At 39.4% G+C, this 17,714-nt stretch overlaps 1 protein-coding gene across 2 annotated transcripts in view; it reads left to right on the top strand.

Moving 5' to 3' along the window:
* Positions 1 to 17,714, top strand: part of LOC122813965 (zinc finger protein 182-like) — a 393,265-nt gene that overhangs the window by 123,654 nt on the left and 251,897 nt on the right. For both annotated transcript variants that reach the window (XM_044086519.1, XM_044086518.1), the window contains exon 3: positions 4,179 to 4,517. In XM_044086519.1, the coding sequence (XP_043942454.1) occupies positions 4,179 to 4,517 (339 nt within the window). The remainder of the gene's footprint in view (positions 1 to 4,178; positions 4,518 to 17,714) is intronic.

Raw genomic sequence — 17,714 nt, 5'->3', positions numbered from 1 at the left:
AACAACTGTCATACCTCTAAACTACATGCTACTGTTGTCCAGTATGGAGATGATGCCATGTAAGTATGTGCTACTTCTTTCCTTCAAGATCTTCATTCATTAACACAAGCTTTCTTTCTCTCTGTCAAATTTTTGCTGTCTGACACCAGCTTATTTTAAACCCTAATAAAACTAAGCTGCTGCTCTTCCACCCAAATGGATGCACTCCATCTCCTCCATTCAAGATCACATCCGAAAATAACACTATTATCTCACCTGTCACCCACACTAAACTACTTAGGGTCAAAATCGACTGTAATGTGAAATTTGATATTCACATCTCCCAAACCATAAAAAAGGTCCATAAAAAACTGGGTGTCCTATACAGAAATAAGAAATTAGTTACAAGAACAACTAAAGAAACAGTAGCATGCACACATCTCCTCTCAACTCTTACCTACACTTCTCCAGTTCTCACTAATCTAAGAAAAACAGACATTCAAAACATGACTCGGGTTATAGTAAGTTTGTCAGGTTTGCCACAGACTCTCCTTAAAGGTCTCACCACTCATAGTCCTAAAGCAAAATAAATAGTTAGAATTACCACAGCTCATCCTTTATATCACCCTGAAAAAACCCTGATTTTAAAAACCTACTTAATCCCTACACCAGTAATAGAGAGCTACGCTCCAATAATAAACTCCACCTGGATGTAACTAAAGCCAGTAGTACAGCCGATGAATCCCTGTACTCAAATATTATAATTAGAAAATGGAATTCTTTACCCACCAACTTAACAACTACAACCTCCATAATACAATTCAAACAATCTTTAAAAGCTCACCTGGCCGACACACGGCTGTGCTCTTGTGCCACTCCTGGCTAGCACCAGTCCACAGTGTGACACTATTCTCCTTTCTTTCCTCAACTATGTCTCCCACTTACTAGTTACTGTCTACTTTCTCTTTCATCTTTCAGCATGTCCACAGTACAGGCCACAGAACCTGCACAGTGTAATTGACTCATTCCATGCAAGACTCCCTGCCTGCTTCCTGACTTACGTAATATAGGGAATGTCCTATATCGCTCAGACTTGTGCATGAGTGACTATGCTTCTCATACTGACAGTGTCTTGATACCTTTCCTTAGTTGTAAAACTTTTATAATGTTTACCATGAATGAAACTTGTTTTTTATTTTAACCCTTCCTGTATCATGACACTTTTCCTAAATTGTATATATTAACTTCTGTGTATGAATTTTGTGTATCCTTCATTTATTGTAATAATTATTGTTCATAAACATGGAACTTTTCTCACCGGTCCTCCACTGAAAAAGGACTTGTATCCAGTTGGACTTTCCTGGTAACCAAATGTAAAATAAATTACATTGATTCAATGTATTCCTAATGTTGTATAACAGTTTGTGATGTTGAATTTCTTCCTTTCTGTGTATATATTGTAAATATGTTAAATTTAATAAAAACTTTCTTAAAAAGAAAAGCATATAAGCCCAAATGGAAAAGATTTTCTGTTTGGTGCTTGCCTTCCATCAGTATCTCTTCTCAGTAAGAGTACCTCTTATTTTATCATTTCTGTGATCAGCTCCGTGCTGGCTTGGTGTTTTCTTGAGTTAAAGCTCACCTGTACGTTATCTCTGCTTGTCTGCCTTCAGCCCTCCTTTGGCCTCTGTTTGAAGTCTAGCAGTTACTGAAACTCCTCCATCATATCAGGCCTTTGAGAAAGCCAAGTCCTCCTTCTTGAGACCTCTGTTTTTTTAATTAGGCTGCTTTTGAACCCACTAGTTCAGCTTCTTTGCAACTTTGTACTTTGTTGGCTTTTAACGTCCGCCAAGAGAAAGCCTGAGTTTCGGGCTCTCATGGCCATTCCTCCTTTTTTTTTTTTTTTTTTAATTTTTCACAGAGATGAGGTGTCTCTTTGTACTAATCCTCCTTTTACACCTAAGATGGTCAATGAGTTGTCAGTTAAACAGTCTATTCAATTTCTGTCCTTTTTTCCCTTCTTCTCCTTCTGCCAGTGAGAAGGTTCTTCACTTCTTGGGCCTGTGTAGACAGCTCAGATATTATTTGGAAAAAGCAAAAGTTATTCACAAATCTGAGGAAATTTTAGTTTTTTTATCCCAGGACTTTAGGTTTAGCTGTTTCCAAGTAAACCATCTCCACCCAGCTCTCTAAGGCCATTTCCTATTATTTCTTTCATGGCAAATATGTTTTCTCATTTGAAAATGTACATTCTACTAGGGTGGTTGCCTCTTCTTGTGCCTTTTTCAAGGATTTGGACACCAATTCCATCCTTGAAGTTGCTACTTGGTCCACTGTTCATACTTTTACTAAGCATTACAAATTGGTTGCTTCCATGGTCAGGGCAGGTTTTGCCAGGGCTATTTTGCCAGGATTTATAGAGGACACTTCTGTGCCTTCCTCCTCCCAGTCTTTCTCTTAGGTCTTGTACTTTCCCATTTGTTATGAATACTGCAACAGTGATATGGAAGGACTTAGTACAGCTGTAGAAAATCTTACTATAACAATAGATGTCCTTCTTTTCACTGTTACAGTATTCAGCCCTACCATTCCCCGCCCCCCCCCTATTTGTTACAGCTCTTTTCCCTGTGTTTTGTTACCCTCTAGACTGAGGGACTCTTGCTATCCTTGGTTCATAGGTTCATAGGCTGGTATTAGGCTAACTGTCTTTGCAGGCCATTCTAAGCCTAGCCACTTACCCCATGTGAGAATCAAACCCTGCACCTTCTGTTTGTAAGGCAAACACCTTAACCATTATACCATCCTCCCACCCAGGATGTACATATCCTACATTGTCCTTGTTTTTTTTCCCCTCCTGGTTTAATTAATTTCTGAACATTTGTGATCCTATGTCACCTTCATGTCCCACACCCAATACGAAGAGCATATATGAGACGTATGGCATCTGTAAGATGTAAAGGCTTTGGTATGCTGCCTGAATTTTGGGCTATCCTTGGCAGGAGATACTTCATTGAGGAATACTGCAACAGTGGTGAGAAGGATGTCTACTCTTATGGTAATACATTTGTGTAAAATCTTTTCTGCAGTGTTCTTAAGGAAGTGAATAGGAAAAAAGTGCAGACTGATTTTTGTCTTTAAAGGCTGAGCTAATGATAACCTTATTATTTAATACTTGGCTAATCCACATTTCTGGTTAACGTATTGAAAGAAAGTTATGAAAGTCTGACATGAGCCATTATGTACCTGCTTTGAACAGCATCTCCCATAGGTCAGTACCACGCATTCTGCATCCCATGTGTTTCCCAACATCAGACACCTACAAGTCATGCTACATCACATGTATGTATGCAGATTTCATACAAAGACCTAAGACTGGCCCAATGTAGAGCACATAATTACAGATGCACTGCAAATTCTTAGTTTGCTGTACCTGATTGATGGCACACTTAGTCTGTGATTTTTATGTACTAATTTTTACATTGTAGAAGTAAACTTTATATGGATAATCCCCCATTTATTGACTTTTTTTTAAACAAATTCCATACAACAGCAGGACCTGATTGATGATGCCTTCTTGTGCTTCTGTGACCAAGGTCATAGCCCAACCAAAACATTTTTCTCAGCATTTCTCCTATTAATCGTATATTAATGTTCTTGTAGGGACTAAGCCCAATTTGTTCCTTATGGCTGGAGAGGTTTCCTAGGATTATAGCCTCTTTATAATTGTACATATCCAGAGAGACACTTTAGTCATCACAGGCCATCCAGGCTGTATAACGGAGATTGGACTGGCAGAAACCAACCCCTCAAACACACAGTTACCCTCACAGGCCATCCAGGCTGTATAACAGAGATTGGACTGGCAGAAACCAACCCCTCAAATACACAGTTACCTGAGTTTTATTTTCTTCCTCTCGCCCATAATGAGCACTTTGTAGTGTCCCTTTGTTTTTTTTTTTTTGTTACTGATTATCCCATATCCACATTCTCAGAGACAAAGTACTCTAGGTGGTTGTCCCTCTTTTCTTGCCATGGACTAAGTGTTGAAATCGGGTCATAAATGTCATGGACAGATGCCTGGCCTCTGTGTGATAGGACTGATCTTCACTCATTTGGTTGTATGTGAAGAGGTGCATAGACAAAACTGACATTGTGATGTACAGGCACTCAACTTGATTCTTTCTGTGTTTGTTTTCCAGGATGATGCTTATAGTTTGGAAAAATACATCATAGAAGAGTTTACAAAACTGCAACTGTTACTACATGACTGGGAGCAAAAATTACTCCAACAGCTTAAAAATGACAAAGTGGCACTTCTGAAACAGATAGAAGAAAACCTTGAATGTACAAAACGTGATGCTGTGGTCACCAATGTGAAAGTACCCGATGGCAGCTTGGAGTTCAGGAAGGAAATAACACTGACTATGGAAGAGATGGGAGACAATGCTGAAAACATTAAACATGATGTTACTGCAACATGTAAAGCATTGTATGAGAAGTCGGAGACTATAAAACAGAAAACTGTTGATTTTCTAACTGTAAGTGTACTTTTCATTACATGTGTTTTATTTTATATACAAGGTCGGGCAGTTGATTGTAAATAGTATATTGTGATAGTATAGCAGTGATATGGTTTTCTTTATGTATTGCAGAAGTGTATTTATCAAGGATTTTCCAAATAATGCAGAACACCATTAATGCAGAACATGTATTGTTTAAACTATTTGTTTTTTTTTTGCTGATTGCAAAGTTCCATGTAAGCACAGTCCATTTACATTGATGCCTGGAGAGGAAAACAGTAGTAGGTAATATAAGGTTACAGAGGTTAACAGTACACAGAAGTACACAGTGGTAAAACAGTAGTAGGTAATATAAGGTTACAGAGGTTAACAGTACACAGAAGTACACAGTGGTAAAACAGTAGTAGGTAATATAAGGTTACAGAGGTTAACAGTACACAGTGGTAAAACAGTAGTAGGTAATATAAGGGTACAGAGGTTAACAGTACACAGAAGTACACAGTGGTAAAACAGTAGTAGGTAATATAAGGTTACAGAGGTTAACAGTACACAGAAGTACACAGTGGTAAAACAGTAGTAGGTAATATAAGGTTACAGAGGTTAACAGTACACAGAAGTACACAGTGGTAAAACAGTAGTAGGTAATATAAGGTTACTGAGGTTAACAGTACACAGAAGTACACAGTGGTAAAACAGTAGTAGGTAATATAAGGTTACAGAGGTTAACAGTACACAGAAGTACACAGTGGTAAAACAGTAGTAGGTAATATAAGGTTACAGAGGTTAACAGTACACAGAAGTACACAGTGGTAAAACAGTAGTAGGTAATATAAGGTTACAGAGGTTAACAGTACACAGTGGTAAAACAGTAGTAGGTAATATAAGGGTACAGAGGTTAACAGTACACAGAAGTACACAGTGGTAAAACAGTAGTAGGTAATATAAGGTTACAGAGGTTAACAGTACACAGAAGTACACAGTGGTAAAACAGTAGTAGGTAATATAAGGTTACAGAGGTTAACAGTACACAGAAGTACACAGTGGTAAAACAGTAGTAGGTAATATAAGGTTACTGAGGTTAACAGTACACAGAAGTACACAGTGGTAAAACAGTAGTAGGTAATATAAGGTTACAGAGGTTAACAGTACACAGAAGTACACAGTGGTAAAACAGTAGTAGGTAATATAAGGTTACAGAGGTTAACAGTACACAGAAGTACACAGTGGTAAAACAGTAGTAGGTAATATAAGGTTACAGAGGTTAACAGTACACAGAAGTACACAGTGGTAAAACAGTAGTAGGTAATATAAGGTTACAGAGGTTAACAGTACACAGTAGTACACAGTGGTAAAACAATAGTAGGTAATATAAGGTTACAGAGGTTAACAGTACACAAGTACACAGTGGTAAAACAGTAGTAGGTAATATAAGGTTACAGAAGTACACAGTGGTAAAACAGTAGTAGGTAATATAAGGTTACAGAGGTTAACAGTACACAGAAGTACACAGTGGTAAAACAGTAGTAGGTAATATAAGGTTACAGAGGTTAACAGTACACAGAAGTACACAGTGGTAAAACAGTAGTAGGTAATATAAGGTTACAGAGGTCAACAGTACACAGAAGTACACAGTGGTAAAACAGTAGTAGGTAATATAAGGTTACAGAGGTTAACAGTACACAGAAGTACACAGTAGTAAAACAGTAGTAGGTAATATAAGGTTACAGAGGTTAACAGTACACAAAAGTACACAGTGGTAAAACAGTAGTAGGTAATATAAGGTTACAGAGGTTAACAGTACACAGAAGTACACAGTGGTAAAACAGTAGTAGGTAATATAAGGTTACAGAGGTTAACAGTACACAGAAGTACACAGTGGTAAAACAGTAGTAGGTAATATAAGGTTACATCGGTTAACAGTACACAGAAGTACACAGTGGTAAAACAGTAGTAGGTAATATAAGGGTACAGAGATTAACAGTACACAAGTACACAGTGGTAAAACAGTAGTAGGTAATATAAGGTTACAGAGGTTAACAGTACACATAAGTACACAGTGGTAAAACAGTAGTAGGTAATATAAGGTTACAGAGGTTAACAGTACACAGAAGTACACAGTGGTAAAACAGTAGTAGGTAATATAAGGTTACAGAGGTTAACAGTACACAGAAGTACACAGTGGTAAAACAGTAGTAGGTAATATAAGGTTACAGCGGTTAACAGTACACAAAAGTACACAGTGGTAAAACAGTAGTAGGTAATATAAGGTTACAGAGGTTAACAGTACACAGAAGTACACAGTGGTAAAACAGTAGTAGGTAATATAAGGTTACAGAGGTTAACAGTACACAGAAGTACACAGTGGTAAAACAGTAGTAGGTAATATAAGGTTACAGAGGTTAACAGTACACAGAAGTACACAGTGGTAAAACAGTAGTAGGTAATATAAGGTTACAGAGGTTAACAGTACACAGAAGTACACAGTGGTAAAACAGTAGTAGGTAATATAAGGTTACAGAGGTTAACAGTACACAGAAGTACACAGTGGTAAAACAGTAGTAGGTAATATAAGGTTACAGAGGTCAACAGTACACAGAAGTACACAGTGGTAAAACAGTAGTAGGTAATATAAGGTTACAGAGGTTAACAGTACACAGAAGTACACAGTGGTAAAACAGTAGTAGGTAATATAAGGTTACAGAGGTTAACAGTACACAGAAGTACACAGTGGTAAAACAGTAGTAGGTAATATAAGGTTACAGAGGTTAACAGTACACAGAAGTACACAGTGGTAAAACAGTAGTAGGTAATATAAGGTTACAGAGGTTAACAGTACACAGTGGTAAAACAGTAGTAGGTAATATAAGGTTACAGAGGTTAACAGTACACAGTGGTAAAACAGTAGTAGGTAATATAAGGTTACAGAGGTCAGCAGTACACAGAAGTACACAGTGGTAAAACAGTAGTAGGTAATATAAGGTTACAGAGGTCAACAGTACACAGAAGTGCACAGTGGTAAAACAGTAGTAGGTAATATAAGGTTACAGAGGTCAACAGTACACAGAAGTACACAGTGGTAAAACAGTAGTAGGTAATATAAGGTTACAGAGGTTAACAGTACACAGAAGTACACAGTGTAAAACAGTAGTAGGTAATATAAGGTTACAGAGGTTAACAGTACACAGAAGTACACAGTGGTAAAACAGTAGTAGGTAATATAAGGTTACAGAGGTTAACAGTACACAGAAGTACACAGTGGTAAAACAGTAGTAGGTAATATAAGGTTACAGAGGTTAACAGTACACAGAAGTACACAGTGGTAAAACAGTAGTAGGTAATATAAGGTTACAGAGGTTAACAGTACACAGAAGTACACAGTGGTAAAACAGTAGTAGGTAATATAAGGTTACAGAGGCTAACAGTACACAGAAGTACACAGTGGTAAAACAGTAGTAGGTAATATAAGGTTACAGAGGCTAACAGTACACAGAAGTACACAGTGGTAAAACAGTAGTAGGTAATATAAGGTTACAGAGGTTAACAGTACACAGGCGTACACAGTGGTAAAACAGTAGTAGGTAACATAAGGTTACAGAGGTTAACAGTACACAAGTACACAGTGGTAAAACAGTAGTAGGTAATATAAGGTTACAGAAGTACACAGTGGTAAAACAGTAGTAGGTAATATAAGGTTACAGAGGTTAACAGTACACAGAAGTACACAGTGGTAAAACAGTAGTAGGTAATATAAGGTTACAGAGGTCAACAGTACACAGAAGTACACAGTGGTAAAACAGTAGTAGGTAATATAAGGTTACAGAGGTTAACAGTACACAGAAGTACACAGTGGTAAAACAGTAGTAGGTAATATAAGGTTACAGAGGTTAACAGTACACAGAAGTACACAGTGGTAAAACAGTAGTAGGTAATATAAGGTTACAGAGGTTAACAGTACACAGAAGTACACAGTGGTAAAACAGTAGTAGGTAATATAAGGTTACAGAGGTTAACAGTACACAGAAGTACACAGTGGTAAAACAGTAGTAGGTAATATAAGGTTACAGAGGTCAACAGTACACAGAAGTACACAGTGATAAAACAGTAGTAGGTAATATAAGGTTACAGAGGTTAACAGTACACAGAAGTACACAGTGGTAAAACAGTAGTAGGTAATATAAGGTTACAGAGGTTAACAGTACACAGAAGTACACAGTGGTAAAACAGTAGTAGGTAATATAAGGTTACAGAGGTTAACAGTACACAGAAGTACACAGTGGTAAAACAGTAGTAGGTAATATAAGGTTACAGAGGTTAACAGTACACAGTGGTAAAACAGTAGTAGGTAATATAAGGTTACAGAGGTTAACAGTACACAGTGGTAAAACAGTAGTAGGTAATATAAGGTTACAGAGGTCAGCAGTACACAGAAGTACACAGTGGTAAAACAGTAGTAGGTAATATAAGGTTACAGAGGTCAACAGTACACAGAAGTGCACAGTGGTAAAACAGTAGTAGGTAATATAAGGTTACAGAGGTCAACAGTACACAGAAGTACACAGTGGTAAAACAGTAGTAGGTAATATAAGGTTACAGAGGTTAACAGTACACAGAAGTACACAGTGTAAAACAGTAGTAGGTAATATAAGGTTACAGAGGTTAACAGTACACAGAAGTACACAGTGGTAAAACAGTAGTAGGTAATATAAGGTTACAGAGGTTAACAGTACACAGAAGTACACAGTGGTAAAACAGTAGTAGGTAATATAAGGTTACAGAGGTTAACAGTACACAGAAGTACACAGTGGTAAAACAGTAGTAGGTAATATAAGGTTACAGAGGTTAACAGTACACAGAAGTACACAGTGGTAAAACAGTAGTAGGTAATATAAGGTTACAGAGGCTAACAGTACACAGAAGTACACAGTGGTAAAACAGTAGTAGGTAATATAAGGTTACAGAGGCTAACAGTACACAGAAGTACACAGTGGTAAAACAGTAGTAGGTAATATAAGGTTACAGAGGTTAACAGTACACAGACGTACACAGTGGTAAAACAGTAGTAGGTAACATAAGGTTACAGAGGTTAACAGTACACAAGTACACAGTGGTAAAACAGTAGTAGGTAATATAAGGTTACAGAAGTACACAGTGGTAAAACAGTAGTAGGTAATATAAGGTTACAGAGGTTAACAGTACACAGAAGTACACAGTGGTAAAACAGTAGTAGGTAATATAAGGTTACAGAGGTTAACAGTACACAGAAGTACACAGTGGTAAAACAGTAGTAGGTAATATAAGGTTACAGAGGTCAACAGTACACAGAAGTACACAGTGGTAAAACAGTAGTAGGTAATATAAGGTTACAGAGGTTAACAGTACACAGAAGTACACAGTGGTAAAACAGTAGTAGGTAATATAAGGTTACAGAGGTTAACAGTACACAAAAGTACACAGTGGTAAAACAGTAGTAGGTAATATAAGGTTACAGAGGTTAACAGTACACAGAAGTACACAGTGGTAAAACAGTAGTAGGTAATATAAGGTTACTGAGGTTAACAGTACACAGAAGTACACAGTGGTAAAACAGTAGTAGGTAATATAAGGTTACAGAGGTTAACAGTACACAGAAGTACACAGTGGTAAAACAGTAGTAGGTAATATAAGGTTACAGAGGTTAACAGTACACATAAGTACACAGTGGTAAAACAGTAGTAGGTAATATAAGGTTACAGAGGTTAACAGTACACAGAAGTACACAGTGGTAAAACAGTAGTAGGTAATATAAGGTTACAGAGGTTAACAGTACACAGAAGTACACAGTGGTAAAACAGTAGTAGGTAATATAAGGTTACAGAGGTTAACAGTACACAAGTACACAGTGGTAAAACAGTAGTAGGTAATATAAGGTTACAGAAGTACACAGTGGTAGGTAATATAAGGTTACAGAGGTTAACAGTACACAGAAGTACACAGTGGTAAAACAGTAGTAGGTAATATAAGGTTACAGAGGTTAACAGTACACAGAAGTACACAGTGGTAAAACAGTATTAGGTAATATAAGGTTACAGAGGTCAACAGTACACAGAAGTACACAGTGGTAAAACAGTAGTAGGTAATATAAGGTTACAGAGGTTAACAGTACACAGAAGTACACAGTGGTAAAACAGTAGTAGGTAATATAAGGTTAGAGGTTAACAGTACACAAAAGTACACAGTGGTAAAACAGTAGTAGGTAATATAAGGTTACAGAGGTTAACAGTACACAGAAGTACACAGTGGTAAAACAGTAGTAGGTAATATAAGGTTACAGAGGTTAACAGTACACAGAAGTACACAGTGGTAAAACAGTAGTAGGTAATATAAGGTTACAGAGGTTAACAGTACACAAGTACACAGTGGTAAAACAGTAGTAGGTAATATAAGGTTACAGAGGTTAACAGTACACAGAAGTACACAGTGGTAAAACAGTAGTAGGTAATATAAGGTTACAGCGGTTAACAGTACACAAAAGTACACAGTGGTAAAACAGTAGTAGGTAATATAAGGTTACAGAGGTTAACAGTACACAGAAGTACACAGTGGTAAAACAGTAGTAGGTAATATAAGGTTACAGAGGTTAACAGTACACAGAAGTACACAGTGGTAAAACAGTAGTAGGTAATATAAGGTTACAGAGGTTAACAGTACACAGAAGTACACAGTGGTAAAACAGTAGTAGGTAATATAAGGTTACAGAGGCTAACAGTACACAGAAGTACACAGTGGTCAAACAGTAGTAGGTAATATAAGGTTACAGAGGCTAACAGTACACAGAAGTACACAGTGGTCAAACAGTAGTAGGTAATATAAGGTTACAGAGGCTAACAGTACACAGAAGTACACAGTGGTAAAACAATAGTAGGTAATATAAGGTTACGGAGGCTAACAGTACACAGAAGTACACAGTGGTAAAACAGTAGTAGGTAATATAAGGTTACATAGGTTAACAGTACACAGAAGTACACAGTGGTAAAACAGTAGTAGGTAATATAAGGTTACAGAGGCTAACAGTACACAGAAGTACACAGTGGTAAAACAGTAGTAGGTAATATAAGCTTACAGAGGTTAACAGTACACAGAAGTACACAGTGGTAAAACAGTAGTAGGTAATATAAGGTTACAGAGGTTAACAGTACACAGAAGTACACAGTGGTAAAACAGTTGTAGGTAATATAAGGTTACAGAGGTTAACAGTACACAGAAGTACACAGTGGTAAAACAGTAGTAGGTAATATAAGGTTACAGAGGTTAACAGTACACAGAAGTACACAGTGGTAAAACAGTAGTAGGTAATATAAGGTTACAGAGGTTAACAGTACACAGAAGTACACAGTGGTAAAACAGTAGTAGGTAATATAAGGTTACAGAGGCTAACAGTACACAGAAGTACACAGTGGTAAAACAGTAGTAGGTAATATAAGGTTACAGAGGCTAACAGTACACAGAAGTACACAGTGGTAAAACAGTAGTAGGTAATATAAGGTTACAGAGGTTAACAGTACACAGGCACACAGTGGTAAAACAGTAGTAGGTAACATAAGGTTACAGAGGTTAACAGTACACAAGTACACAGTGGTAAAACAGTAGTAGGTAATATAAGGTTACAGAAGTACACAGTGGTAAAACAGTAGTAGGTAATATAAGGTTACAGAGGTTTACAGTACACAGAAGTACACAGTGGTAAAACAGTAGTAGGTAATATAAGGTTACAGAGGTTAACAGTACACAGAAGTACACAGTGGTAAAACAGTAGTAGGTAATATAAGGTTACAGAGGTCAACAGTACACAGAAGTACACAGTGGTAAAACAGTAGTAGGTAATATAAGGTTACAGAGGTTAACAGTACACAGAAGTACACAGTGGTAAAACAGTAGTAGGTAATATAAGGTTACAGAGGTTAACAGTACACAAAAGTACACAGTGGTAAAACAGTAGTAGGTAATATAAGGTTACAGAGGTTAACAGTACACAGAAGTACACAGTGGTAAAACAGTAGTAGGTAATATAAGGTTACTGAGGTTAACAGTACACAGAAGTACACAGTGGTAAAACAGTAGTAGGTAATATAAGGTTACAGAGGTTAACAGTACACAGAAGTACACAGTGGTAAAACAGTAGTAGGTAATATAAGGTTACAGAGGTTAACAGTACACATAAGTACACAGTGGTAAAACAGTAGTAGGTAATATAAGGTTACAGAGGTTAACAGTACACAGAAGTACACAGTGGTAAAACAGTAGTAGGTAATATAAGGTTACAGAGGTTAACAGTACACAAGTACACAGTGGTAAAACAGTAGTAGGTAATATAAGGTTACAGAAGTACACAGTGGTAAAACAGTAGTAGGTAATATAAGGTTACAGAGGTTAACAGTACACAGAAGTACACAGTGGTAAAACAGTAGTAGGTAATATAAGGTTACAGAGGTTAACAGTACACAGAAGTACACAGTGGTAAAACAGTAGTAGGTGATATAAGGTTACAGAGGCTAACAGTACACAGAAGTACACAGTGGTAAAACAGTAGTAGGTAAATAAGGTTACAGAGGTTAACATTACACAGAAATACACAGTGGTAAGATCTGATAACCTATCTCTCAGCTGTCCAGAATTTGCATAACACTCCTAGTTTTACGTTGTCTTTTTGCCTGTCGCTCAACAAATTTTCACTTTCTGATAAATTACTGAGGATTACAGGCAGTTGTTAATGCTAGGTATTAAGAGTTTCATTCTTGTCCTTCAGAAGTACATCTTGATACTGAACCAGTTACTTTGTTAACATTTTAAGTGAATTAGAGTAATGTTTAATAATTGTGTCTAGATGTCCTTCAAGGATGCATCTGCAGTCCTTACAAATGGGTTGTCCTGTCGTCAGGCAGCCCTTCGGTCGGCCGGATTCCAAAGTCTGGGTCTGGCCTCGGCTGATGTCGCACTTCACCCGACGTCATAGCTGCAGTTATTCGGGTATAAAGGGATCAGCCGACGCCATCTTCCTTAGTCTTTCTTGCCGCGTGGCGCCCGAAGCAGAAGCTGTTCGCAAGTGCTGGTCGGTCAGAACCAGGGGTTACCGAAGACTTCTAAAAAGCTAAGTACCCCGTTGAGGACTCTTTCTTGCCTCAGCCGATGTCAGAAAAAGTGAATAACTGTTTAATTTGTGGGAAACAAATACCTCATAAAGATTTCCACTCTTACTGCTTACCTTGTTTAGGCCCAGACCACGACGTAGCAGCTTGTCTAGCCTGTGCTTCTTTCAACCGACGGACGCTTAGACGTCGGTCGGAATTTGCAGAGGAGTTTTTCGGCTCCGCTTTTGCTTACATTATGCCGTCAGATCCTCCAACTACACAAATTTCTAAAAAGCGCAAGGAAAAGGACCGACACTCGCGGTCCGCGGTTTTGGCCGAAACCGCAGTTAAGCCAACCTCGAGTGTCTCGGTTTTGGCTGAAACCGAGTCCACGGTTCTTCCTTCGGCCGAAAGCTTACCTCCTACCGAGGCCTCATCCAGCATGGTTGAATCTGCTACTGAAATCCCACCCGCTCTTGCAGGTTCTCAGGATTTATCTGATACTATCCCTTTGGATACTTCTTCCCCTGCACTTGGAGCTGCTAGGCCTCCTGCATCCATGTCGATTAAGGCCTTTGCCAGGGCTAAAGCAAAATCTGCCAAAACTGTGCCTGCTAAGACCCCCTCTCACAGGCCTAGCTCTAGTTCACAAATGCTTAGTCTAGCAGAGGATCTCATTTCTTTGATCCGGGGATCCCAACCACACCCAGACAGGGCCTCTCACCCACCTCCAGAGAAGAGGCCTAGAGTACAGCCCCCTGAGCCAGTTGATTCAGATGACTCCTCTGATGAATCAGATAATTCTAACCCTCCAGAGGGCCCTTTTTCTCCTTATGAAGACTCTGATGCTGAAGAGTCCATTCCTTCTGCCTCTCCGCCTGAGGAATTTTCCTTTGGGGAAACCTTGCATGCTATGAGGGAACAATTTCAATGGCAGGGCCAGGATTTTTCAGACTCTAGGAAAAGGCTTAGAACCTTTTTGCATTTGCCACAGCATAGGCCTTTAGCCATTCCTCCAGTACTTACTGTTGTGGATGATGCATTTAATGATGTTTGTACTGCTCCTGATTCTCTTCCTCCGGCCCCTGCTAAGCCCGATAGGTACTACAGGGTTCGGACACACATTATCATTTGTATAAGGCCCTTTTGCAGATCCCGAAACTATCTCCCAGGGACCCAAGGCTGTAGCAGCTACCTCTGCCAAAAACCCCTTCCCCTCTGAAAGGGAATCTAGGGCCTTAGAGAGATGGGGTAAAAAAGTTTACACTTCTGCTACTCTTTCAGCTAGGGCCTTGAACTGCCAATTCCACATGATTCAGTATCAGGAATTTATGTTAGACCAGTTAACTAAAAAACTGTCCTCGGATGAACCATTAGACAAAAAATTTGTTCAGGAAATGGTACATAACATTCAGCAGGTCAGTAATCATTCTTTAAAATGCGGCTATGATGCACTGGAGGCTTCCTTTAGATCAGCCATGACTGGTACAGTGATCAGAAGACATGCATGGTTAAAAGAGCAGTCCTTACCAGACCATGTTAAATCAAAGCTCCTAGATGCTCCCATGGATAAGCTCAATCTGTTTGGCTCCCCTGCACAGCAGGTGCTGAAGAAGGTGGAAGAGAAAGCAAAATCTGTCCAGACAGTCAAGGATTTCTTGCAGGTCCAGCCTCCAAGGTTTAGCAGGAACTGGCCTTCCAAGAATTGGTCCTTTCCAGACACCTCCAGAGCTCAGAGAGGCAGGAATAGGCGCTCAAGAGGCAGGGGTCAATCCAGAGGTGCCTACAGGGGACATCAGTGGCAGGCTAACAACCAGCGAGGTACAGCCACAGATCCAGCCACCACCACTTCCACAGGACAATCACAGTGACTTGGCTCTGGCACCGCCTACCAGGGAACAACTAGAAGCACCCTTAGGCGGGAAGCTAGCCTTATTTTCAGTAAACTGGCATTACATCACAGGAGACAAATGGATTTTACAGACAATAGACCAAGGTTACAGGTTTCACTTCCATACTCTACCAAGGAAGAGAGGAATGCCAAACCTACCTCCAAATCAGAAGACAGAAGCTCTAAAACAGATAACTCACTTACTAAGGACGAGAGCTGTAGAAAAGGTACCATCTATGGAACAAGGGCAAGGATTTTACTCCAGACTCTTCCTGGTACCAAGAAAAGAAAACCAATGGAGACCTATTCTCGACCTGTCCGCTTTAAATACATACCTCATTGTTCCAAAATTCAAAATGCTGACCCTACAGCAACTTCTTCCCATGCTGGGCAAGGAGTCTTGGCTGGTAACTCTAGATCTCAAGGAGGCATACCTGCACGTCCCTATACGACCAAATTGCAGAAGATACCTCAGATTTCTTGCAGGATCAGAGCATTATCAATTCTCAGCATTGCCCTTTGGCTTATCTACTGCGCCCAGAGTATTCACGAAATGCCTGGCATCAGTAATTGCTCATTGCAGGCTTCAGGGAATTCAAATCTACCCTTACCTGGACGACTGCCTGTTACAAGCGGACAACAAAAACAAATTAGCAAAAGACTTGAAAAGGGTCATTCTTCTACTGCAAGCCCTGGGATACACAGTCAATATAAAAAAGTCAAGGCTGATACCATCCCAAAGGATAACCTTCTTGGGTGCAGAGCTGGACACATCAAAACAAATGGCATTCCTGACAGTAGAAAAACAGGAGCAACTCCCTCTCTACTTCATGGCATTAACAAAGCAGAACCAGCTAACAGCACGAAAAGTCCTGCAAGCCCTGGGTTACATGGCATCCTGCATAATATTGATTCCACATGCCAGACTACATATGAGAAAGTTACAGTGGTACCTAAGGAATTTATGGTCTCAGCACAAGCACAGCCTAGAAACCCAAATTCCAATAATTCCATGCCTGAAACAAGAATTCCAATGGTGGGGTCAGGCTTGTCAATCAAACAAAGGACAACACCACAGTTATGTGGTACATCAACAAACAGGGATGCACACATTCATACCCTCTATGCCGGATGGCAATGGACCTCTGGAATGTGGCCCTGAGCTTCAACATTCAGTTACAAGCAATTTTTGTGCCAGGAAAAGAAAATATACTAGCAGACATCCTAAGCAGAACTACCACGGATGCCCACGAATGGATGCTGCATCCGGACATATTCAAAACCATTACAGGGAAATGGGGACTACCAGAGATAGACTTATTTGCATCCCCACACAATCACCAACTGAAAAAATTCTGCACGAGGACGCCCACTTGCTTGGAAAGTGGACTCCCTATCTTTCAGTTGGAAAAAACTGACAGCATATGCATTCCCACCTCTTCCTTTGATGCACAAGGTGCTATTGAAAATCAAAGAAGACCATCCAAGGATCATCCTGATAGCTCCAGACTGGCCAAGGCAACATTGGTACCCATTACTGAGGAGTATGTCTCGGGAACAAATATGGCCTCTGCCCCTAGTTCCCTTACTGTTAACACAGAACAACTTCAAGACCCTGCATCCAAACCTGAAAACACTGCAGCTGGCTGCCTGGAACATTGCATAAGACCAAATAACCCAGCTTTATCTCAGAGGGTTAAAGACATTATCTTGGAGGCTCGCAGGCCCTCAACAAGAAAAATTATTCAGCAAAATGGAAAAGATATCTCATTTGGAGTACTGCAAAAGGAGAAAATGTGTCACTGTTAAACATAGCTAACATCCTGGAATACTTGGCAGAGCTCTTCCACAATGGCCTGTCCTATTCTTCCATTAAGATTCATGCATCAGCTATTTCAGCAGAATACAACTTGGATCCTCCAGTCTTCTCACACCCTCTGCTCAGGCAGTTTCTGAGAGGGATTAAAAATGTAAAACCACCTAGGAAGCCACCATTACCGGCATGGGACTTGAACTTTGTGCTAGAAAAGTTGACACTCCCTCCTTTCGAGCCAGCAGCAACAGCAGAATTACAGTACTTTTCATGGAAAACTGCTTTCCTGCTTGCAATCACTTCAGCAAGAAGGGTTTCGGAACTACAGGCATTAATGGCAGTACAGCCCTTCCTGATCTTTCATCAAGATAGAGTGTCCATGAGAACTAATCCTACTTTTATGCCAA

This window comes from Protopterus annectens, chromosome 10.part0 (assembly GCF_019279795.1).
Source record: "Protopterus annectens isolate FY-2018-M chromosome 10.part0, PAN1.0, whole genome shotgun sequence".
In the NCBI taxonomy this organism is placed as follows: Eukaryota; Metazoa; Chordata; order Ceratodontiformes; family Protopteridae; genus Protopterus; species Protopterus annectens.
Note: the sequence above shows the minus strand (reverse complement) of the source record. Positions and strands in the feature narration are given on the sequence as shown.